The 24,553-nt window shown below is 41.7% G+C and overlaps 1 protein-coding gene across 1 annotated transcript; it reads right to left on the bottom strand.

Moving 5' to 3' along the window:
• Positions 1-747: 747 nt before the first annotated feature.
• LOC108702317 (melanin-concentrating hormone receptor 1-like) lies at positions 748-24,195 on the bottom strand. The gene is made up of 3 exons (XM_041578836.1): positions 23,663-24,195; positions 18,022-18,101; positions 748-2,704 (listed from the first exon to the last, which is right to left on the bottom strand). Exons 2-3 carry the CDS (start codon positions 18,095-18,097, stop codon positions 1,665-1,667), a joined length of 1,116 nt encoding a protein of 371 aa, XP_041434770.1. The 5' UTR covers positions 18,098-18,101; positions 23,663-24,195; the 3' UTR covers positions 748-1,664.
• Positions 24,196-24,553: the final 358 nt, after the last annotated feature.

The following is a 24,553-nucleotide window of genomic DNA, read 5'->3' as shown; positions in this document are numbered from 1 at the left end:
AGCAAGTGCCCTGCAGGCCACTTTTTGGTTACATTTTTGTTCTCAGTCCCCAAAAAACACACTTTTCTGAATTTTAAAATGGTTTCCTTTAATTAATTTAAAGAAACATACATCTCTTGACCGCCATGTTGTGTAAAAGACAAACATTCAACTGCCTCGGTGATGGATACTAATTCAAGAACAATCAGACTGGATGACGACCCATTGGAACATTAAGGCTGCTTATAACGAGGCGAGTAATTAGCACTCACTGTGACTGTGCACGCATGTACAATACTTTATGGAGGTAATTATTCTATGTCCATACTTTTTAATTGCAATAGAACTGCAAACAAATTCAGAGTAACATATTGACACAATATATATATATATAGAGAGAGAGAGTAAGTCCTGGATGCAGCAATTGTACATTGTAATTTCAGTAGATTTATTGTTCATGATCCACAGTGTTTATCTGGCATGATGATTGTGCCCTTCAGGGGCTCTAGGTTTTGCTCAAGTCCTGTTTGTTAGCGTGTCAGGTAACGTGTTTACTTATGCTTACTAATATTATGTGGCCAGGATATTTTTCCTTCCATGGTGCTCATGTAAACAACTTTGTTTCCTGAAATTCCACTCATTCTTGTCTCGATTTATGGCAGGGTTTAACAGTGTCGGACTGGCCCACCAGGATACCAGGAAAATTGCCGGTGAGCCCAGGTGTCAGTGGGCCTCTTGTTTGTAACCATTTGGCCTATTTGATGGTCATTCTCTATTTCTTTAAGTGGCTTAATAATGGAAGAATAGAGTATAGTATGTAGATATGAAAGATTAGAAGAATAATGAGGTTGAGTGAAGAAGGGAGGAATAAAAGTTTGGAAAGTGGGCCCACGGTCTAAGGTTTACTGGTGCGCCCCTGGTATCCCAGTCCGATATTAAATACAATAAATGTCGCACAGGAGACAAGGCAGGATCAAATCTATTTTTCTGAAAGGATTATTTATATTTACTGCCACAGCCCAGGGTTGCCATCTGTCCAGAGGACAACCCGATTATTCTAGGGGATGTCCTTTTCAAAACAGCTTGTCCGTGTTTCAATGGAAAAAAAACTGCTCACTCTCAACCCCCTGATGTCATTGTCCTGCATCGTCGTCGTTCTTGAAAATGTTTCACCACTCATCCGATCGTCAGGAGAACTGAAGAGGTTCTCCAGCTGCTCGGAGGAGTGGTGTAATTTTTGGAACTGAAGAAGCCACTCAGGTGAGTGGTGAAATGTTTTCAGGAAAACTCAGAAAAGTGCAGTTGCTTTAGACTTAATTCTACTAGATATAGCAGATACCCATAACAAAGAAACAGATCTTTTCTTTAATAGACTAAGCTGAGCCAATTGCTGATTGGATGCCGTGGGTAGCTGCAGTGGGCAATTTAGCCTGACCATTTGTTAATTAATGAACCCATCAGGCTCTAATACTCCACCTCCTTGTCAGCTCTTTATTTTTATGGCCCATGTCACGTAAATATGTCTTCCTACCCTTGCCATACACTCTCATTTCTCTCCACCCTCTAGTTGATGCAATGTTACTGAGAGCCAACTGATTGGAGGAAACTGTCTTCCTAAAGAAGGTTGCCATTGCAACAATATTGTTTTTCCAACTCCTCTCACCAACATTTTCAGTTTGTATTATTCATGGAACAGATACAGACAAAGAAATATAATTGTCAATGTTCTGGGAATACATCATACTTAAGGAAGTCTCTTGGGTTGGACCGGAACAGATTCTGACCGATGGGCTGACCTCACTGGCAGTGTGTCTGTCACTTCTTCGTACCTTCTGTGCTGGGCAAACTGCCTTAATCAGGTGCCTTTTGAAGGTGTCACTCAGCACAATGTATATGAAAGGGTTGATACAACTATTGGCGTAGCCAAGGCTGATGGCCACTTTGTAAGCATAGAAGAACACCACAGTTGGATTGGCCACTTTGAGGTGGACCAGCTGTAATATATAATATGGCGCCCAACAAATGAAGAAGGCAGAGCAAATTGTTACAGATGTTCTAGTGATCTTCTTGGACCGGGCTCTAAAGTTCCTCTGTGGCAGTGGGACCACCACACAAGAAATATGCTTCTGGATCTTGATATAAACAACGCAGATTATTACAAGAGGTATGACAAAGGCCAAGAAAAACTGGTAGAGAGTGTACCAGTAGATATCAATGGAGAAATTGGGCAGGATGATTCCACAACCAGCATTGCCATCGGGATGCTCAATCAGCTGCGTGTACATGAAGACGGGGATTATTGTAATAAGGGAACACAGACACAACAACAAAATCACAAGAGCTGCTGCACACGTGGTCCTCATATAGGAAGAACGAATGGGGTGGACTGTTGCAAGGTAACGGTCCACGGACATGGCCGTCAGGATGTAGGTACTGGCAAACTGGCTGTTGGCATCCAGCGCTGTGATGACAGTGCACATGGTGGCACCAAAATGCCATACACCATTCCCTAGTAACTGGTGAATCAAAAAGGGCATTCCAAGTAAGAAAAGCAGGTCGGTCACAGAGAGGCTCACTATGAAGATATCAGCAATGTTGTGGTTACCCTTGGGTTTTTTGTTAATGGTGTAGATGACAATGCAGTTTCCAATGATTCCCACCAAACATATGATCCCAAAGATGACAGGAAGGACAACGCTGCTGTGGTCTTGACGCCCACTGAAAACTATAAAGGGAACAAGAGAAACATGTCAGTATTTACTGTTCTACAAGCCTATGGAAGATCCCACCAAAAAACTGCTCCTACATAAATACAAACTTGCCTGCTGGTGTATAACTGGTCTGGCAAAATAGTATAATCAGAGTAAGTACAGAGTATGGTTCCTTTGTGCTGGAGCTTACGGATCCTTGTCCCCCTATTTTACCAAAGACCCTCTGTTCTTTCATTTTGCCCTAGATCAAAGCTCAACCCCCCCCCCCCAGAACATCACTTCTGATGTATCCTCTAAACTCTTGTACTATTAAGTCTCCTACTCATAATTACAGTGGACAGAACAGTCTTTGGAGGCATGTAGATAGAGGCAAATGCCTAAGGCCCTGAGAAGCACAAATTGTAGTTAGGATGATAGCTGTTACAGATCATGGTCTTTAGAGAAGGGCAAGATGGAGACAGGAGGACAGATGGAGACAACAGCTAAAGCAGGGTCCCAGAGCCTTGGTGGGCTTCAGACAAGGACAGTTTCCATCAGCCTTTTTCAGCTCTAGGTTTATATGCTATTACATTGATCACTGTCTCCATCTTATTTATGTGAGAATGGACCCTCAATGTCTGGTTCTCTGGTGGACTGTATACCATATCATCAATAATCCTACTTGTCTGGGCACTCCTGAAGTCTCCTTTTCCCCTGAAACCTGGCAAACTTCAGATGGCATAGTTTGTATCAAGGAGACTCAAAGCTGAGTTGCCTTCTCTAGCAGCAGACGGTGATTATCCCAAAGAATCTACACCCTGTGTTGTTAATTGAGAAATGCTACATGCACCGACATCAAAACGGCAAATTATCTTTAAGGAACATTCATCTTGCCTGCAAGATGGGGAATCAATAAAACCAACCCAAGATCACATCTCATCATCTACCTTAGGTATTATACAGCTTATATTTTATATCATGGTTTCATCTTCATGGGGGGAAAAAATCGATGAGCAAAAAAAGCTTGTGTGTGTTGCTGCATAAAACATGATTAAGAGATGTATGAAAGACAGCTTTTATCAAAATCCCCAATTCTCCCTAGGGACACCGTTGTTGCAAACACATACAGAGGGGAGTCTTTAAGGTTGGCGACCTCTGATTTATCTGCCTCAGCAAGAGCTTGGGTTGTTTGCAAGCGCTTTCCCTTTGTTGGAGAAGCAATTCAATATTGATACATTTATTAAAGACAGAAAAAAGGTACATATGTGAGCGTGCACACGCAAGGGAGAGACGAATGAGGGGTGGGTGAATGGGCTGGAGGCAGGGGCTGGGGTCACAGAGGGGACTTTGCACCAGGGGTGGGGGGCCGGAGGGGGGCCTCTGAGTCAGCAGCCCGGCCCAGGCCGATCCTGTCAACATCTGGCAGATTTTTGGCCAGATAATAGCCGAGTGGCCCTGTCGGAGACTGTTCCACTTCCCTTGCTTAACCCTAATACCTCCTTTCTGCTCTTTCCTTTCTTCATGCTTTAAAGCAGGCTTAGGCTAATGGCACACAGGTAGATCCACTAGGAAGAATGCAGTGGTCAGATGTCTGTATTTGCAGTTCCTGGTATTGGAAAATGGAAAGCCCCCTGGCTAGCGCACATAGAGAGGAGGCACTCGTACCTCCACCCATAACATGTTCTTGAGCCTTTTTGCATAGGGGTGTATAGTAACATTGCTAAGGGTGGATGTGGCCAGACAGCATGTTAACAATGAAAATTTACACAAGTGTATAAATGCAGTCAAGGTATACTGTATAACACCACACCGTAGATGCTAGTTTAAGCAAGTATTATGATATTTTCCATCATCATATTTAGTGATTACGTAAGTCAAATCTTTCTTTCAGGTGTCTTTAGCTAAGCTGAATCCTAATGAATTGTAGTTGTATGTAGGATAATTGTGTGGGACTGTGGGATAGTAGGTATAGTAGGGAGAGATGGTGCCTATAGTAACAGTGGGATAATAGTCTCTGGGAAGGGAGTGTGACTGTGGGATAGCAGGTATAGTAGGGAGAGATGGTGTCTATAGTAACAGTGGGGATAATAGTCTCTGGGAAGGGAGTGTGACTGTGGGATAGCAGGTATAGTAGGGAGAGATGGTGCCTATAGTAACAGTGGATAATAGTCTCTGGGAAGGGAGTGTGACTGTGGGATAGCAGGTATAGTAGGGAGAGATGGTGCCTATAGTAACAGTGGATAATAGTCTCTGGGAAGGGAGTGTGACTGTGGGATAGCAGGTATAGTAGGGAGAGATGGTGTCTATAGTAACAGTGGATAATAGTCTCTGGGAAGGGAGTGTGACTGTGGGATAGCAGGTATAGTAGGGAGAGATGGTGCCTATAGTAACAGTGGATAATAGTCTCTGGGAAGGGAGTGTGACTGTGGGATAGCAGGTATAGTAGGGAGAGATGGTGTCTATAGTAACAGTGGATAATAGTCTCTGGGAAGGGAGTGTGACTGTGGGATAGCAGGTATAGTAGGGAGAGATGGTGCCTATAGTAACAGTGGGATAATAGTCTCTGGGAAGGGAGTGTGACTGTGGGATAGCAGGTATAGTAGGGAGAGATGGTGTCTATAGTAACCGTGGGATAATAGTCTCTGGGAAGGGAGTGTGACTGTGGGATAGCAGGTATAGTAGGGAGAGATGGTGTCTATAGTAACAGTGGGAAAATAGTCTCTGGGAAGGGAGTGTGACTGTGGGATAGCAGGTATAGTAGGGAGAGATGATGCCTATAGTAACAGTGGGATAATAGTCTCTGGGAAGGGAGTGTGACTGTGGGATAGCAGGTATAGTAGGGAGAGATGGTGTCTATAGTAACAGTGGGATAATAGTCTCTGGGAAGGGAGTGTGACTGTGGGATAGCAGGTATAGTAGGGAGAGATGATGCCTATAGTAACAGTGGGATAATAGTCTCTGGGAAGGGAGTGTGACTGTGGGATAGCAGGTATAGTAGGGAGAGATGGTGCCTATAGTAACAGTGGGAAAATAGTCTCTGGGCAGGGAGTGTGAATGATCAATAACATACAATAGGTTGATATGAGCTGATTGTGTGGGATGAACAATGTTATACAACAGCTAGTAATCGGTTTCCATTCTTCTTTTCTCTGCTCCATTGGACAAACCATCTGATGGTAATTTTGCAGTTGATTGACTGGTTATAATCATTCTGCCCATTGACTAATAGAGATAGAGATAATTGCATTTATTTGAATTGCATTTAATCTGAAGCCGAGACCTGTATAAATGTTGTTCACATAAATCCCATGTAAGGGACACAGAAGTGCAAGATAGCTTAAAATGATACTGGCAGCCCTTTCTTAAGGTAGCAGTAACACCAAAAAGCAGGATCCTGTAGTGCAGGGGTGCCCTGTGTGAACTGGTAGCCTACAGGAGGCTCTATTAAGCCATAAACCTGTTTTTTATACAACTAAAACTTGCCTCCAAGCCACTGGGAGCAACATCCAAGGGGTTGGTGAGTAACATTTTGCTCACGAGCCATTAGTTGGGGATCACTGCTGTAGTGGATAGAAGACCTGCCGTATAGAGTTCATGAGAGTTAGTGGAAGTAGACAGACTTTAATTTTTATGACTCCTGTGTCCAACTCTTGTCCTTTACTTGAGTCGGATTCCCACTCAGTTGCTGAGGCTTGAAACAAATTAGTGGAAGTAAGTACTTAATTAGCTGCTTTCTGCTACATTGTTTATGCAGTCGAAATAAGCAGTGCAGAGAAAATATTCAATCAGGCTGTCTCACAACATACTAAGCAGGATCATGTTAGGTTTTGGTAGCCGAGGATGAGTAGAGTATAACATTGCTTTATTAGCAGGCTCATGCAGCCATTACACAACAGTAAGCAACTCTAACACCACAAGCTGTATATAAAGAATGCACAGTATAAGTCTTGAGCACAGTGACATCTACAGGCCATTTGTATAAACACCACAGATCAGTTATCCTTTATTTCCCTTTACTGCTTTGCTGCTTGGAAAGGTCTATGACCGATGTAGCTTTGAGTGCGCAAGAGATAAGGAAACTTATATCTATACAAAGATAAGTTGAAATAGTAACAGTATCAAAGCTTGTGTTCACATGAAATGGATAGTGAGAATAAAGTGCTGACTGTGCATATTATATAACACTTATGCTCCATGGCACAGATGCCCCGTCCCTTTGCAAATGGAAAAGCCACAATCCCAAAAAAGTCAGGCCAGAATTCATTGGTTGTCATGGAAACTGGGACAGCATCAGCGACCGCATTTTAAAGACAGAAGTTATCCATTACAAGCCAGTTCAATTTGATGTAGAGATCCTGTCGCCCTGCTAAGTGACGGGTATAAAAATAACCATTTTTTTCTTTCTTTTTATGAACAATAAGAATGAAATTGGATTCTTCTTCGGCTCAGAGAGGAGGTAAAGAGGACAAAAGGCTAAAATGTGAGCAGAATTAAGTATATGCATTGCTATCCACATAGATACGTTCTCCAAGAAAGTTGCAGCAAGTGCCAGTGTGCCTTATATATATATATACAGTTATGGGACCTATTATCCAGAATGCTCGGGACCTGGGTTTTCCGGATAATGGATCTTTCCGTAATTTGGGTCTTCATGCCTTAAGTCTACTAAAAATTCATTTAAACATTAAATAAACCCAATAAGCTGGTTTTGCTTCCAATAAGGATTAATTATATCTTAGTTGGGATCAAGTACAAGATACTGTTTTATTATTACAGAGAAAAAGGAAATCATTTTTAAAAATTTGGATTATTTGGATAAAATGGAGTCTATGGGAGACAGCCATTCCGTAATTCGGAGCTTTCTGGATATCGGGTTTCCGGATAAGGGATCCTATACCTGTATGTATATATATATATACCTGTATGTATATATATATATATATATATATATATATATATATATATATATATACGCACTGACACAAGGGAACCGTGGATCCAGGGTTGGAACTAGGGGTAGGGAGAAGAGGCATGTGCTTTGGGTGCAGCAGTTGGGGGTGCTAGGCACATACCTCTTTTGTTGCCTACTCCTAGTCCGGGCCCTTGTTACTACTACAGTCCAGTTATTTTCCCACCCTTCGCCGGTAAACTCCTCCATCCCCACTAGTCAACGTGTAAATGTAAATGCATGCACACACGAGGGAAGGCATTGGCCGGATGGGTTGATTGGGACAACTGTGTAGCTTGGCCTGGTTCTTTGTAGACCTACCACCAGTTTCGATTTGCTGGTAATCTCAACTCCCAAAGTTCCCTTAGTGGGCTGTGTCAATAGCTCCCTTGCACCAAGTAAAATACTTGCTAATTCTGCTACTGACGAACGGGACGCCCCTTCCTCTAAAACATCCACTGTGACTTGCACACGGTTCAAAAAATTGGATGCTAATTTGCACCCACACATCGCTAACAAGTTGCAGTGGACAAAGCTTAGTAGGTGCCCATAATTACACCTGGGGAATGCTGCATTATGGGTATAAAATATGGCAGCCGTGAAAAAGGGCACTTTGCACTTGTGTTCATAAATTAGCCTTATTATCTAACTCAAGCAGGGCTGTTATCAGCTTTGGAGACCTGTGGCAGTAGAGCAGGTGTGCCCAAAATGTAGATGAGGATCTACCAGTAGACCTTTAGCTGGTGATCAGTAGATCTCAAGACACTGTCAACAAACAGCTTGTCTATATCACCCTCCTGTTTCATGCTTATACATGTTTAAGTATAGAAATATACATTTTGTCATTAATCAATTTAGGTAACATTTTACATGAAACAAAATGCTAATAATGCTTTTATGGATGTCGATCATAATGGGACAACATCAGTAAAAGTAGACCCCACATTAATAAAGTATGGGCACTTCTGCATTAGAGGGTCCGGCAGGCTTGCTGTGGGAGTTGGTGGAGTCTGGGCAGCTTATGGGTATGTTTGGGCACTACAGCGCAAGACTCAAAGGACGTGGGACAGCTGATTTGTGATCCTCCTGTTTTATTTTTTTAAATTGGAGCTCCAGTCTACTTTGTTGGCATGACCTATGGCTCCAAGTTATGGACTGTCAGTAGACACAAAGCCCAGGCTCTGCTAATTAATTAATATGGGGTCCGACAGGTTTTGCTTCCTCTGTAACTATGAAAGCACCAGTAACATCAAATTTTTTTTTAAAAAAAATTTGTTAGTATACATCGAAAAAAAACCACCAAGACAAATTGAACTTTAAAATCACATAGTCTTTATTAAGAAATAACTTACCGAAACTCTGCTTGCGCTCCCCTTCAGAAAGCGATCGGGCGATCCATCTTGCCGTGCTCGATTTCTCCTCTCTGCCTTCATTATAGGAGATAGCCAGGGAGGAGAAATCGAGCACCGCAGGATGGATCGTCACCTTTTCTGAAGAGGGGTGGAAGTGGAGTTTTGGTGAGTTATTTCTTAATAAAGGCTTTCAAGTTGAATTTGTCTTTGTGGTTTTTTTTTCTATGTATACTAACGAATTTTTTTTTAAATTTTTTTTGATGTTACTGGTCCTTTAAGTGCTGCATCTCCCCAGCCACGGATGCAGGCAGGCAGAAGACACCTAGGCCAGTGGGGATTGGGTGAGTGAGGCTGTCTGGTGTCTCCAAAGAGTTTTTCAGGGTGGGGGCACAGCCCACAGTAGTTATTCTATTGATTGTCTTTTTATTTCATTAAAATTTGTAATAATATCCATTCATCATTATTCATATTCTTTTATAACATATTTAACTTTTTTCACCAGGTACTAATTTCATGATTGGATGAAAGTGAGAAACCTTTGAGCCATGTGCAGGTACAAACAGTCTATATTGCACCAGCCTTTTTATGGTATTCTTATAGTTCCATCACTTGCATTGCTTATATAAGATAGGATAAGGTGATGCCCCCACCCCTGCTCTCCATGCTGGCATACAGCACCCTATAAATACAATTAGCCTGTTTATTTGTGTCTTTCATACAAACCCAGAGAAGCTCAAGTATTAAAATTGAATGCAAACTCAGATTCCACCTTCCAAGGTGCCTGCAGCAAATTACTCATAATGGAACTAAAAATGGGTATCTACTATTATAGCTTGTCTTCCCAGAAAGGCTCATATTTGGGCAGAGTCTGTAACGAGACAATATGAATGAATGTATAATTTGGCCTCTATTTGTCTTCAGTGCTCCGTCGCTCCTTGAAATAATTGTATGGACATTCTGAACGGATTCTAGTGGCTTATTTGGCCATTATTCAAGAGAGGGGGGACCTTCAGGCCCTTGAGTGAAGAGGGAGATAGAATTGAGTTATTTGCACTCCAGAGCTTCTCATAAAGTAGTAGTTACTAAACCTGAAGAAGGGCATGGAGCTGCAACTGGGGTGGGCTAGTCTAAACTTAGTTTAGGGGGGACCTCTTTTACATACCACTCAAGCTCAGCTTGAAGATCAATTAGGGTGAGCTTTGGAGCAAACTTGTATTTACTATGCTAGAGGATCTTTTGGACAATTTGTATACCTGTAACCCTGTTAAGAGTTAAGGGGGTCCCTGACCAAAGGTTGGACCTCCAAGAACTTTTTTTTTTTTTCAATATATTTCTTGATTGATTTTCAATTTTTTCACAATAGAGCAAATGCTCTATCACAAAAGTAATGAAACATACAATGAAATTAGAATAGAAAGATAGAGATATAGAGTTAAAGGGAGGGGGAGAGGGTATGTGTTCCTAGGCAACCATTAATAGGAGAATTAGTGGCTCAACTTTATACTATCTGGAAATCCACTTGTCCCAGTTTTTGTAAAATTTCCCCATGGTATTGGAGGTCAAGGCTGCCATTTTCTCATAACGGTAATGTAAGTCCAACTCCTGAGTAATTTGTTGTATTGACGGAGATTCTTCCGACTTCCATTTCCTCGCAATAAGTTGTCACCATTCCAAATGGTGTAGAATGGAATAAAACTCTTTAGGAACATTCGGATCAATGAGGCAGAGAATTATCATAACTGGAGTAATTTGAATTTGTAAGTTCCACTTATTTTTACAGAATGACTCCATTTGTGACCAAAGTCGCTGAAGTTTAGGGCACTCCCACGATATGTGGAACATATCACCTTTCTGGTGACATCCTCTCCAACATGTGTTAGGTATGTTCTTGTAAATGCGATGTAATTTGTGTGGGGTCATGTACCATCCATAAAAAATCTTCCTCGATGTCTCCAAGTGAGTAATGCATTTGGAGTATCTAGAAGGATTGGAGAACAGCCGGTAGACTTTTAATATCCAAAGTAGGTCTTAGCATTTTATACCATAGGGATATCCCTCCTTTAGTTGGTGTTAAATTAGTCAACCCTTTTTCCAGAAGTGTTGGCTCTCTAAGAGGGATAACATAATTAGCCCACAAAAAGTGACTTATTTGTAGGTATTGATAAAACACCATTTTAGGAAGGAGGTATCTTTGTTGTAGCTCCTCAGGACCTCCAAGAACTTTTAAAAGTCCTACAACTACCTCCAGAAAGGATCCATGATGTTTAGAGCATGTCATTGTGATGGCCATGCAAGGGGTTTGAGTTTGACTTCTACCTGGTGTGCATGCAGTAAGACCTGGGGGCAGGATCCTATTCCTGAATCCTAACTCCTGGACCACTTTAAGGTTTCTGCAATTGATAACTTCCCCTACTGGGCTGTTGCTCCTCTTTTTTAAAGAATCCACTGCCGGCCCAAGGTACTTTTATGCAGAGCACTCTGCTGCCATCTTCTTCAGTGATCCAAGGTTTGCTTCGCTCCAGTTCAATTTGGGCACACAATGCTGGAATCACCAAATAATATCTGTTTTGTTCATGAGCCCCTAGGGTGGTGCAGTTGGTACATGTGCACCATGAAGAACATGGCGGTGCCCTCTTCACCAAAATTCCCCGTTCCAGAGGAGCGATGGCCTAATGAAATTAGGACATCAGTGATTATAGTTACTGCCACTCCCTAAGCTGGGAAACCTTTAGGCACTGGGCCCCACAGAAAAATTATTGAAAGATCCACCTAAACTTTGGGAACAGGACTGGAACTAGGTGTAGGCAGAAGAGGCAGCTGCCTAGGGCGCAATGATAAGGGGGCGCTAGGGCAGCTACCTCTAAAATTGTCTATTGCCTACCCCTAGCCGTGTTTCCACCCCTTCCTTCCCTCTGTCACCCACCCTTCCATCGCTCTCCCCTCCCTCCTGTCACCCTCCGTGACTCTCTTCGCCGCACAGTATGTTGCACACGCAGGGGGGCGGGGTGTCCAGTCGTGTTGCCTAGGGTGCCCGGACGGCCTGGCTCAGCCCTGTTTGGGAAACAGACCTTTTTCATAAGCATATATTGAATCTTCTCATCAGTGAGTGATCCACTGGGCCTCTAATCTTCCTGGACGGTATATTTATTATATCATTCCATTCCAGGCTACAGAGGCAGCTCTGTAGGATGCAGTGGGGGGGGCAACCTGTGGGGAAGGAGCAGTTAGGGAAGGGGGGTGAGTTTGAATGACCATCCAGGGAAGAGGTAAGCAGCAGCAAGGGAAGTGGTGGTGGGATGGCCTTGGGTGCCAATACAAGTTGACCCAGCACTGGCCCCCATCATCCACCCCCATGTCACCTCTATCATCTCACCCTCATATTTCACTCTCGACCCCTACCACACGATGTTCTTTCTGGAATGGTGTCCTATGAGCCGCAGGTTCTTCCTCTATCATTATCCCACTGGAACCTAGTCTTTCAAAATGATGCTTGATCCCAAGGTTATTAATCGGAAAGAAAGATAAATATATAGGGTGGCCAGTATTTTTTGCAGAAAAGGTGGCAACCCTTATGGAAACCCCTCCTCCCCAGTGATTTCACCTTTCCTTCTCCTTTATGTTAATACAGACTGATTCTATTTTATAACCAGCTGCACAGATGCTATCAGCATCCCAGTTCCCTTGTCTGGATTATGCATTAGATACATTTTTGGACCATGGTCCCCTGAAAACCAGTGATTCAGGCAACATACCCTTACCTTTGTTAGGCCATACCCACCTGCTATCTTATTTTGAAACCACCACTTTTGATTCCCTTTCACCTAAATTTTCAGTGCTCCCATTACCTCACCTCCCCCCCCACTCTCCTTATTGAATGGCAAATGGCATGTCTGATGTGTAGAGTTTTCCTACTTACAGAGATAGAAAGCAGCGGTGCATCTAGTTCAGAGGAAGGCAGAGAAATCTCCTAAAGCTTTGATGGTCCGAGCTTGTGAAGCTCCCGGCCCCTGCAGCAGGTCTTATTAAGCACGCTTTGCCATGGTATAAGTACATTAGGAAAGCAGGAAAGCTCCTATGAACAGATATAAACTTTTTATCTCTCTGCGAATTTAATTATTTTAGAGCAGGCAGGTTCCTTAGAAGAGAGAGTCATCACTTTAGCCATTAACCAAGTGCTGATTGATCCAATAAATGGGATGCCACTCATTCATTAGTATTAGAAGATCAGCCAGAAGGACTACAAACCCCTAATTTAATGTTTAGCCAGATACAGATAAACGTCAGTGCTGATTCATGAAACAACATGTCTTTAATTAATGTCCAACAACAAGCGTAGGAAGGTTCCTTCATAATATATGTTTGTCTGAAATCCGTTGGTTCAAAGGGGCAGTGTATGGATGCTCAGTCGTTAGCGAGCCCATTAGTGACTTTAAGTTATGACTGCATGAAAGATGGACAGAAAGAGGAAAGATGGACTGGAATTATTCGCTGCAGGAAATACTCATCTCCACTACGGGGAATTGCTGGAAATCAGGACCATTAGTGGTGGCTGCAGAACAAGGTGAGGCTACAAGGTGAGATTTTATGTACATTGCATTGTTCTGTCTTCTAGAAGAAGTGCACATAATATTGAGATGATTGTGTAACCTTTTCACTTTTGTTTTTATTCTTAGTTTCTATGAACGTTTTCCTAATGCAGCAAACTGACATTAATTTGACTTGGCTGGCCATAACCTTCACCAATACCTGCTGTAGACAGTAGGAAATTCGTATGGGTTGGTTTGGGGCAAAAGTTTGGAGTAGTGGCTAAAGTAGAGTGGCTGATGTTAGTAGTAGTGATCTGGGGGTGGTCTGAAACCTGCGGGATCCACAGGTTGGGCAGGTTTGGGTCAACTTTTGCAGAAATGGGAGAGTTGGGAGTTATGCTATTTAGTGGACTGGTGGGTGATGTTTGGGAATCTGTGCACTTGGAATACCAGGGCCTATTTTGACTCCCACTCCATTCCTGAATACCTATGTGGTATACCTCTGTATAGGTTATGAATACATCCAGAGATGTGTTCCTATGGAGAGTCCCATTTACAACAGTGGAGGCACCACATGGTTCTGGTTTCTACACACTTACAGATTTAGAAAGTACTTCCTCAATAGATGAAAGCAATCTACTTGTACCTCTAACTCGTCCACCCTCTACAAAGTAGCTATTAGATATAGAGTGTCCCAAAAAGGTAGAGGTTTTTATATACACCCACACTCACTGGAAAAAAATTGTTGTTGGCTGGGACCTACTAGCTCCTAAGCCCACCAGGAAATTCTTTAGTATTCTGGTAGGACAGACTCTGGCCATGATGCGCCGTGGTATATGCAAGCAAAGTTTATGCAGGCAGCTGCTGATGTTAGTGCAGGTATTTTATTCCTATTCACCTAATTCTTTGCACATTTTATGAAACATTCCTAGAATTCTCCAACTCCAATAACATTCAGAAGCATAAATTAGGGCATCGCTGTCGAACTGAACTCTATGCCCTGCTCAGCCACTTGTTAAACAATGTAAACACTGTTTCACTGCAGCCAATTACAGCAGCCAGGATACTATACAGTTCATGCATGTTGGCTCTTGCCAAGATTTCCTACCTGGGGTTCTCTTTTTCATCTATTTTGCCCAGCAGTAGCTGAAATAACATGACAACCAGCCATTCATTCTCTGGCTTACTAACTAATCTTTTAAAATGAATAAATACTCATTTAACAGCCATTCTTGCTTCACTATTCCATTAAAGACATTCCTTTATTCATATTGATGCCTGGTAGAATTGTTTGTTGAAACAAAGATCCCTTAATGGTTGCCCCTGTTCCAGGATCATTATTCCTGGTTTCCGACAAGCAGATATCGGCACATATATCAGTTTAGACTGCATATCTGATTGGGTGTTATCTGAAAATGCTTCATTAGATATCAGCCAGGCTGCGGATCATGTTGTCCATAGGTATGTAGCTTTTGAAGGACATACTGATAGGACACCCTTTTTGGCCAGGTCATCAAACAAGGAGATATTTACCTGATTCAGCATCCAAATGCTTGACAGGTGACCAAAATATCAGCAAAAACTAGGTAGTTGGCTGAAATGACCAAAAGATGTGCTCATATGATGACCTGGCCAAACATTAGGATCTTTGCTTGAGTGGCCAGTGTGATTCTGCTAAAAATATCAATATAAAACTGTTGAGCCATATAAATAAAAAGTAGATCTAGTGTACACCATAGGAATATAGGTATATGCCAGACATTCCCAGGGCTGGATTTCACCCCGGGGGCACCCGGAGGCCAGCGTCCTCTAGCACCCCCTCTCATCCTTTCCGTTGGACTTTCACTCCAAGTCTCAAACTCTCAACCTAATTGACCTTCAAGCTGGGCTTTCAGCTATATCTATGAGAGAATTGTCCCAAAATTTCTTAAATGGACTTCAGGCTTAACCCCCCTCCGGCCATTACTCCTGGGAGAGCAGCCCCACAGTTTGGCATGCACTTCTTTATGGATGTGGGAGCATCTTAATGAAGATCCATAACTTTTTCAACCATGTTTTTTATGTTTCTGTGATTTTATTGGGAACCAAACACTGAATTACAAATGACGGGTTTGAAGTCAGTCTGAACACTGATGACCTACTTAAAGATTTTTTGGCTGTGGAGGGAAACCACAGTTCCAGTGTCGGTCTGGCCCACCGTGATACCTGGAAAACTCCCGGTGGGCCCAGGTGTCAGTGGGCCTTCTTGCTTTTAATTTGCTTGATAATGGAAGCCTATAATAAATAGAGATTAGGAGAATAAAGAGGTTGAGTGAAGAGAGGAGGAAAAGTATGTTGGAAAGTGGGCCCACGGTCTAAGGTTTTCTGGTGGGCCCCTGGCATTCCAGTCCGACACTGCACAGTTCCCAGGATAAACTCACATGGATACTGCCAAGAGCAGAAACTCCAGATCCCTGGGACTGAGACTGGACTGTAGAGGAATGGATTGTAGGGTCCCACCACTGCTTCTCCAGGTACCAAATTACACGTTTTCTATCAGACTGACAAATATTTATTCAAGGATTCTAATAATAATTCATGAATTACATATTATTCAGATTCCTAGAAAATGCAATCACATTCAGCTGATTCCGCCAAAATTGGTTCTTCCAAGTGTGCAGTAAGCAATAGGTCAAGTTAACTATCATCCCCCCCCCCCAATGCGTGCATGCAGGATCACTTATCTCCTCTCTTTAAAGAGATTAGGGCTCATTTATCAACACATACAGTATAGTGCAACATGCAATTTTTGGAAGCAAGTTAGCATCTTTTTTTCCCATAATGCAGTTGGCTTTTTGCCAGAAATCAGTGTTAAGCAACTGGCTAAATTGTGACCAATGCGCTAATATGCATGAAAATGCATATATGAATTTTTGTGTATCACTGGCGAGTGGTGTCACCTTCCCTTTTCACACTTGCAGTAATAATGTCAGTCATGCCTATTAACGCAACCCACCAATGGAACCATGTTCAGGCCAGTGATAATTCAAGGACTCCCTAGTTTCATCAGAAGAGGCTGGGAATTGGCACTTTTTTGCAAGTACTCACAAATGCAAGGCGTGTGTTTGGCTGCAACTGATTTCTTTTTGATGTGCTGGTCACATTGTGGCAGAGGAAAAAAAACTGGCAGTTGTGAATTCCAAACTGCTCAGTTTGATAGTTAGGAGAAATCCCTAACTAACCTATACACACCCACATCCGAACAAACAGCCGCTGGTTTCATCAACTGCCCCTGATCAGTCTGGCTCTCTCAGGGCTCTTACAGACGAGCGTTTTTACCTGCGCTCCCCTGCGTTCCGTTTTTCTGCCTTCAGCCGCAGGGGAGCGCAGGAATAGACGCATTACATTTTTTCCAATGGGGCTGTTTACTTACACAGGCGCTTGTAGGCGCCGAACGCAGGTTGAGACGCAACATGCTGCATTTTTCCTGCGTTCGTCGCCTACACGCGCCTGTGTAAGTAAACAGCCCCATTGGAAAAAATGTAATGCGTCTATTCCTGCGCTCCCCTGCGGCTGAAAGCAGAAAAAAGGAACGCAGGGGAGCGCAGGTAAGAACGCTCGTCTGTAAGAGCCCTTAGAATGCCTGAATTATTTGCAGCAGGAGAAAGTTAGGGGGTGCTCACTGATAAAAATAAAAGTAATCTCAATATTATAAATATAAAATCAGGGAAATGTTATAGGCATTATATGATGGTGGGACCACAAAAATGGTGTAAAATGAGGGGAAACCTAAAATCAGCGGAGGTAAAATTGAGGATTCACTGTGTACACTATTTTAAAGCTAAGTTATTATGTCTTCATCAGTTCCCTGTTAGGTACATTTTCTTTTAAAGAGAAACTGTACCCCCTTCTTCAACATCAGTTCAATAGATAGTGCTTGTGCTGATCTGTCAAAACAATCACAATAAAGGGGTGAAGGGAGGAGGTTGTTTATACAGAGCTCATAATCTCTGTCTAAACAAACATAACGTTTTATTTTTTTTTCTTATATATATATATATATATATATATATATATATATATATATATATATTTATATATATATATATATATATATATATATATATATATATATATATATATATATATATATATATATATATATATATATATATATATATAGCTCTGTTGTACTCCGTCTTGGCTCTATGTATCAGACATGGACAACGGAAAGCTAGGATATTATTTATTCATTTATGAATATTCGTATTTCTATTGTTCTGGTAGCATACGCAGAACTTCTAGCCTTGTAAATGCATTCATAGCACAGAAAGGGGGAAAGTGCAAGTGAATACGATAATAATAATTATGCATGTAATTAAATCAGGGATTAAGAGGAGCAGAAGGATGGAGGTCCCTGACCCAGAGAGCATTTCATCTAGATATTAAAAGACAAAGAAGATTTATAGGTCGTATTTACGAACTAAATCTCCAGTGAATATCACACATTACAGAATTTAATAAGCAGGAAAGGAGAGGATATTTACCTGCTGCTGGAGACCCAGTGCCACTCACGTTGGAACTGTTGAAATCAAATAGGGCCAGAGGTTTATCCCTCTCCATTTTCCTGAAACAAAAGAGTCAGAGTTGTTCAGCTTTATAAGGTCTTTCATTAAAAAACAGTTCTACAGATACTCCAGTAATGAGCTCACAGACAGTTCTACAGGTGGTCTGTGGTTGAGATAACATACGTGTCTATATATGTTTGCTCAGTGAGCTAGCACAATTTTATAATGTTAATGAATCAGCAGAAGCTTCTATAGCAGTGATCCCCAACCAGTTGTTTACCAACCCCTTGGATGTTTCTCCCATTGGCCTCAAAGCAGGTGCTTATTTTTCAACTCCTGATTTGGAGGCAAGTTTTGGTTGGATTACCTGCCAAACAGAACCTCCTGTCTGCTGCCAGTCCACATAAGGGCTACTGAATAGCCAACTACAGCCCTTTTGCAGCATCCCCAGGAACTTTATCATGCTTGTGTTGCTCCCTAACTCTTTTTACATTTGAATGTGGCTCACGGGTAAAAAGAGATTGGGGACCCATGTTCTATAGGGTGTTCCATAAATTAACTCACAAAAGATGATTTTCTGCTTATCAAGATTCTACAGATGTTCTGTTGATAAAGTAACAAGATTCTATAGGTGTTCCACAAGTGAGCTAGCAGGAAACTCAAAGAAATTCCATCAGTGACTAAGCAGTAGATGATATACATGTTGCATCAGTCAACAAACAAACAATCTATAAAGGAGCTACCAAATTACTCTCTAGGTGTTCCATCAATGAGCTACAAAGTATATTTAAAAGCATTCATCCAAAACCTACGAAAAGACTCTATATTACAGTCCAGCAGTGGGTTTGAGTACGGAATACCCGCAAAGCGTTCGGAATATCTTTCATGTCCCAACCATGCAGGCGGCCCAAAGGCACCCTTTAGATGTAGATGGGTAAATTGTAAAAAGCCATTTGGAAACAAAAAGTAAAATATTCTTTACTTCTCTGGAGAAAACACTCTGTCACGTGATGTCACTTTGGAATTCCATGCCGCTTACATCTGGGGTGGGTTTAACCTGGTGGAGGAAAGAATGCAGGTAAGTGGGTTTGAGTTGGAATACAGGCAAGGGAGTATGAGTTGGGTGCAGATCTTCAAAAACAGACCTGCGTAGGTCTTTATTCTGTAGCTGTTCCATCAATGAGCTACCAAAAGACTCAATAGGTGTTCCATTAATGAGCTACCAAAAGACTCAATAGGTGTTCCATCAATGAGCTACCAAAAGACTCTATAGGTGTTCCATCAATGAGCTACCAAAAGACTCTAAAGGGGTTCCATCAATGAGGTACCAAAATACTCTATAGGTGTTCCATCAATGAGCTACCAAAAGACTCTAAAGGGGTTCCATCAATGAGCTACCAAAATACACTATAGGTGTTCCATCAATGAGCTACCAAAAGACTTTGTAGGTGTTCCATCAATGAGTTACCAAATGGCTCTATAGGTGTTCCATCAATGAGCTACCAAAAGACTCTATAGGTGTTCCATCAATGAGCTACCAAAAGACTCTATAGGTGTTCCATCAATGAGCTACCAAATGGCTCTATAGGTGTTCCATCAATGAGCTACCAAAAGACTCTATAGGTGTTCCATCAATGAGCTACCAAAAGACTTTATAGGTGTTCCATCAATGAGCTACCAAAAGACTCTATAGGTGTTCCATCAATGAGCTACCAAAAGACTCTATAGGGGTTCCATCAATGAGCTACCAAAAGACTCTATAGGGGTTCCATCAATGAGCTACCAAAAGACTCTATAGGGGTTCCATCAATGAGCTACCAAAAGACTCTATAGCGATTCCATCAATGAGCTACCAAAAGACTCCATAGGGGTTCCATCAATGAGCTACCAAAAGAATTTTGACTAATTTTTGTTTACTAATGACACTGTGTTTTTTCCTTACTGCTGCATGGGTCATTTTCTGACTCCCAAAATGAGGAAACGTAGAGATGGTGCAATACTGTATATGTCTCACAATCTCCTTAGCATTGCTTCTACGTGTACAGCTCTGACTTGCATTGATTAGCAGCAAGTAATGATTGCCAACAGCAACATTGCCATATGTTGAATACCCCTTCACGTTATTGAACTGCCTCCCACACAAAATTCTCCTAGGTCAGAAGAGAAACTCTGATATATTTACTCGTCATATTTTTGCCTTGACTAGTGTAATCCTATTCTAGTTGGTCTTCTGCTCACAGAGATCTCAGTGCATAATGAGCAAACGTTCTGCTTGTTTATCTCACTTATCCCCTCTGTCAGTCATTACAGAGACATAACATTTCATGGTGTAACCAATTCAGCTCAATCCCGATATCTATGAACTGATTAATAATAGTTCCCCAAAGTGCCGGTTCCTTCTCTCTTCTTCTTTTTAAATACTTGCCACAACCAACCAATGGCACTGGTTCTGTGGTTATTGCCAAGAGATTGAAGGAAGAAACATGACTAAAGTGGCACCAGAAACCAATATACCCAACTACACTGAAGGCCTCACTACACCCTTACCCCCTGTCTGGAAGAGCTAGTGGTTGATTGGTGGAGTGAGACCTTAGTCTAATGATAAGCTACTCAAATACTGTATCTGTATTTATCTGGAATTGTTTCCTCCTTTAGGGCTAGTGGCACCTCTGCAAAGGAGCAAATAAACACCAATGAGACATTTAGCTCTAGTCCTGAAAAAAGAATAACAAGAAAGCATAACAAAGTTGTTCCCTCCTTCAGAGCTGACAACGGTACCCTTGCCATGGCCACGGACCATCCAGATCTTCTGCAGAGGTAGGAGGATTCTCTGTAAAACCCATGAATGGACTCTGCCTCTATGGCTAGGGTCACACGGGGGAAGAAAACCACTAGCTGAAACCGTCTGGCTTATTTCTGCTCTACTGCTGGTGGTAGTCTCCTCTCTCTTCCACACTGAATTGTTGGATTCTAGATCAAAATGCAGAGACTAGTGATCCTTTGCCGAAATCCGCATGTCTTTTTTGGCCAAGGCAATTTAGTGCGGAAGAGAGAGGAGGCTACTGCCTGCGGTAGGGCAGAAATCAGCCAGCGGATTTTGGCTAGCAGTTTTCTGCCCCTTGTGGCCCTTGCCTTACCTTTAATGGAACCATCAAACCTATTTATCAAGGCATTACTTTTTCGCAATTTTTATCATTGCTTTATAGCAAAGCTTTATATGTGAAAGTTTGTATCACAGAGCAGTGCAGATCCAATAACGAGAACAAATCCAGGGTTTATACAAAGGCATGCTTTATCCACTTATTCCATGCTCATTTCAGTCACAGAGCCAGTAATTATACTGGGATTATGCTGGGATTAAGGAAACACTGCATTATGAGCAAAACACATGATGTCTTGTATTTGTGCTAATTTCACTCTTGGTACTTCCATATAGTTGCACTCGGCATTGCTCAGTCATCCCTGCCTCCCATTTCAAATTGAGTGCAGTGGCACATATTGACACAGAGGTACCCCTGGACCTATTGCCACCTTTAGGCCAGTAGCTCCAGAGTTCCCTCAATGCGCTACATGAATAGGAGTAGCACACTTGTGTCTAAATGTAAAGCACATATCACTCTTGTGCCAAACACTGTGTGTAGATAGATAGATAGATAGATAGATAGATAGATAGATAGATAGATAGATAGATAGATAGATAGATAGATAGATAGATAATAGATAGATAATAGATAGATAGATAGATAGATAGATAGATAGATAGATAGATAGATAGATGACATATTGATGGATAGATATAGATAGATAGATAGATAGATAGATAGATAGATAGATAGATAGATAGATAGATAGATGACATATTAATGGATAGAGATAGATAGATAGATAGATAGATAGATAGATAGATAGATAGATAGATAGATAGATAGATAGATAGATGACATATTAATGGATAGAGATAGATAGATAGATAGATAGATAGATAGATGACAGATAGATGTATAGATAGATAGATAGATAGATAGATGACAGATAGATGTATAGATAGATAGATGATGGATGAATACATGTATAATACACAAGAGCCATGAATTTCCTGTAAATTATATCCTTATAAACGGTGAGTTCTGATGTCATCAGTTATAAATGGTGAGTTCTGATGTCATTTCTGTCACATGACTCACTGAAATTTGTGTATTATAATAAATAAAGTACCCCCAGTTGTAAAATATGAGGATATTATAAGTTACCTCGGAGTTCCATGACCCGTATAAAATATATGGTCATGAAACTCCTCGGTAACTTATAATATCCTTATATTTTACAAGAGGGGGTACTTTATTCACTATATACTGTATATGATAGGCAGATAAGATAGATGACAGAAGATAGATAGATAGATAGATAGATAGATAGATAGATAGATAGATAGATAGATAGATAGATAGATAGATGATAGATAACATTTATATATGACAGACAGAATAGATAGATAGATAGATCATAGTAGACAAATATTTGACAGATAGATAATAGATATGTTATAGACAAATGGTAATTAGTTGACAATAATAATAATATTACAGACAGGATAGATTTCCTAGCATTGGGTACAGTCCTTCCTTGGGAGCTGCTCTGAGCGAGTAGCAGAAACAGACTGCGAGGGCATTTCCATAAAAGGTATGAGTTTGACACTGTTCCATTCTAATTCTGCGGTTCTCTGCCGGGCAGATAAATGGCTTAGCTAAACGCCACCCAGACTGGTGCTCAGGTGCCCTTTCCCCAAAATACCTCTAATAGGAATACTGTAAATACATAATGGTCGGGGATACAGACGTGTCTCAAGTTCTCTGTTCTCCGGGTAAGTGTTTAACATTATCCCTGCACTCCCCAAGGTGAAAGGAAATGTTAAACTGTCAGTTATGCCCCATGAAATAAAATAGGATTATAAGCAACTCCCCCTTCTCTCTGTATACTAAGGTTATATGTTACTGATACATTGCTATTGCCAGCAGCATCTTGTTTATCATCGTTCCGTTCTCTGGGTTCTGAATCGTGAAACCGTGTAGCAGAATTGCCTTTTTCCTCCAGCTTCTGTGATCAGTTCTGCCTCATGGTTTCCGGAGTGAGAACCAGCAGTTCAGAGACTATCAACAGCCGGATGGACACCGCTTGAATGTTTATCCTGGAAAGCTGCATTATTTTTTTGTGTGTGTTTGTTGAAGCAAAAGGCAGTTTTTGGGGTAGAGATTCGCTTAGAAGTTAGAGTACTGGTACCCGAGACTCCGCAGACATCAAATGTAAACACAAACACCCCTCCGCCATGCAGACTTTGCCATTAATCTGCTTTACGCTCCACATGCAATGGCAAAGCCTGCCTATAGAATATTCACTTTTTCTAAATAATCGAACCCCTGGGTTGTTGCCTGTGCCAGTTTGGCAGCAATAGAGAGAAATTCTGCCTCTCAAGTTCATTCCTGGGCTCATCTGAGTCTCCTCTCTCTCAGCCTGAGCTACTATTGCAGAGGGGGGATTATAAAGGCTCCAGTAATCTCTATGATGATGAATGACCCCCAGCTTTGCATCTCATTTATCCCAAGTAAAGCCACGCAATAAATACCTTTGAAGCTGCTGCTGGTTCCTGTTTGCTGTATGCCTGTCGGTGTGAATGGATCTCCCAGCACTTGCACAATGCAGCTCACATTCACTGGTTTGTATGATCTTGGGCAATGTGAGGAGTAGGCAGCCAATGGGGGGGACACGGCCGCCCAGCACTCAAACACTAGAAAAAGAATCTCATCACACTCCTTGGTGCCAGCTGCAAAGTGACGTTGGCAGCCGTGGATGATGCAGAGACTAGTGCAGTAGTGGTTGCAGCAGGGATCCGTCTCCCGGCACCGTAGAGATGCAGAGAATAATGGGAACTGACCAGTATTTTAGTTTCTAGGAATCACCCTCATCAGAGAGGCATTGTTACATAATAGATGGCACTCCATTTAAACTAAAAAAAGAAAAGAAAGTTTGTTGCATTTAAAAGTGACTCCTTTTTTGGAGCTTGTTCTAGATCCTCTCTGGGTTATTAAACGATAAGTAAACGTTTAAAATAAGTGAATGTAAAATTGATGAGGCTGCTATTCTAAGCACTTTTGCCATTTGCATTCATCATTTATTTTCTTTTAATTCCAAGATATTAAGGGATACATGTACTGTTAATATGAATGAGTTTTGCTACAACAGCGCCACCTGCTGGTCAGTTTCCCACCAGTCTGACCACCAAGTAGTCAAGGAAATTGTCAGGAGAAAGAAAGAGGCTGCTCTGATGTTCTTCTGCTTAGGAAAGATTTGAGAGAGGTTTCTAATGTGTTTTCCTAAGCAGAAGAACATCAGAGCAGTCTCTTTCTTTCTCCTGACAACTTCCTTGACTAGTTGGTGGTCAGACTGGTGGGAAATGACCAGCAGGTGGCGCTGTTGTAACGAAATTCATTCATATTAACAGTACATGTATCCCCTA

This window comes from Xenopus laevis, chromosome 9_10S (assembly GCF_017654675.1).
Source record: "Xenopus laevis strain J_2021 chromosome 9_10S, Xenopus_laevis_v10.1, whole genome shotgun sequence".
NCBI classification, from domain to species: domain Eukaryota; kingdom Metazoa; phylum Chordata; class Amphibia; order Anura; family Pipidae; genus Xenopus; species Xenopus laevis.
The sequence above is the reverse complement of the archived record's forward strand: the minus strand, read 5'-3'. Positions and strand labels throughout refer to the sequence as shown.

Excerpts from the sequence above, each read along its gene's own strand:
- LOC108702317 (XM_041578836.1), bottom strand. The coding sequence starts at position 18,097 with ATGGAGAGGGATAAACCTCTGGCCCTATTTGATTTCAACAGTTCCAAC. Across the intron at positions 2,705-18,021 it reads CACTGGGTCTCCAGCAGCAG|TTTTCAGTGGGCGTCAAGAC; the intron begins GTAAATATCCTC and ends TTCCCTTTATAG.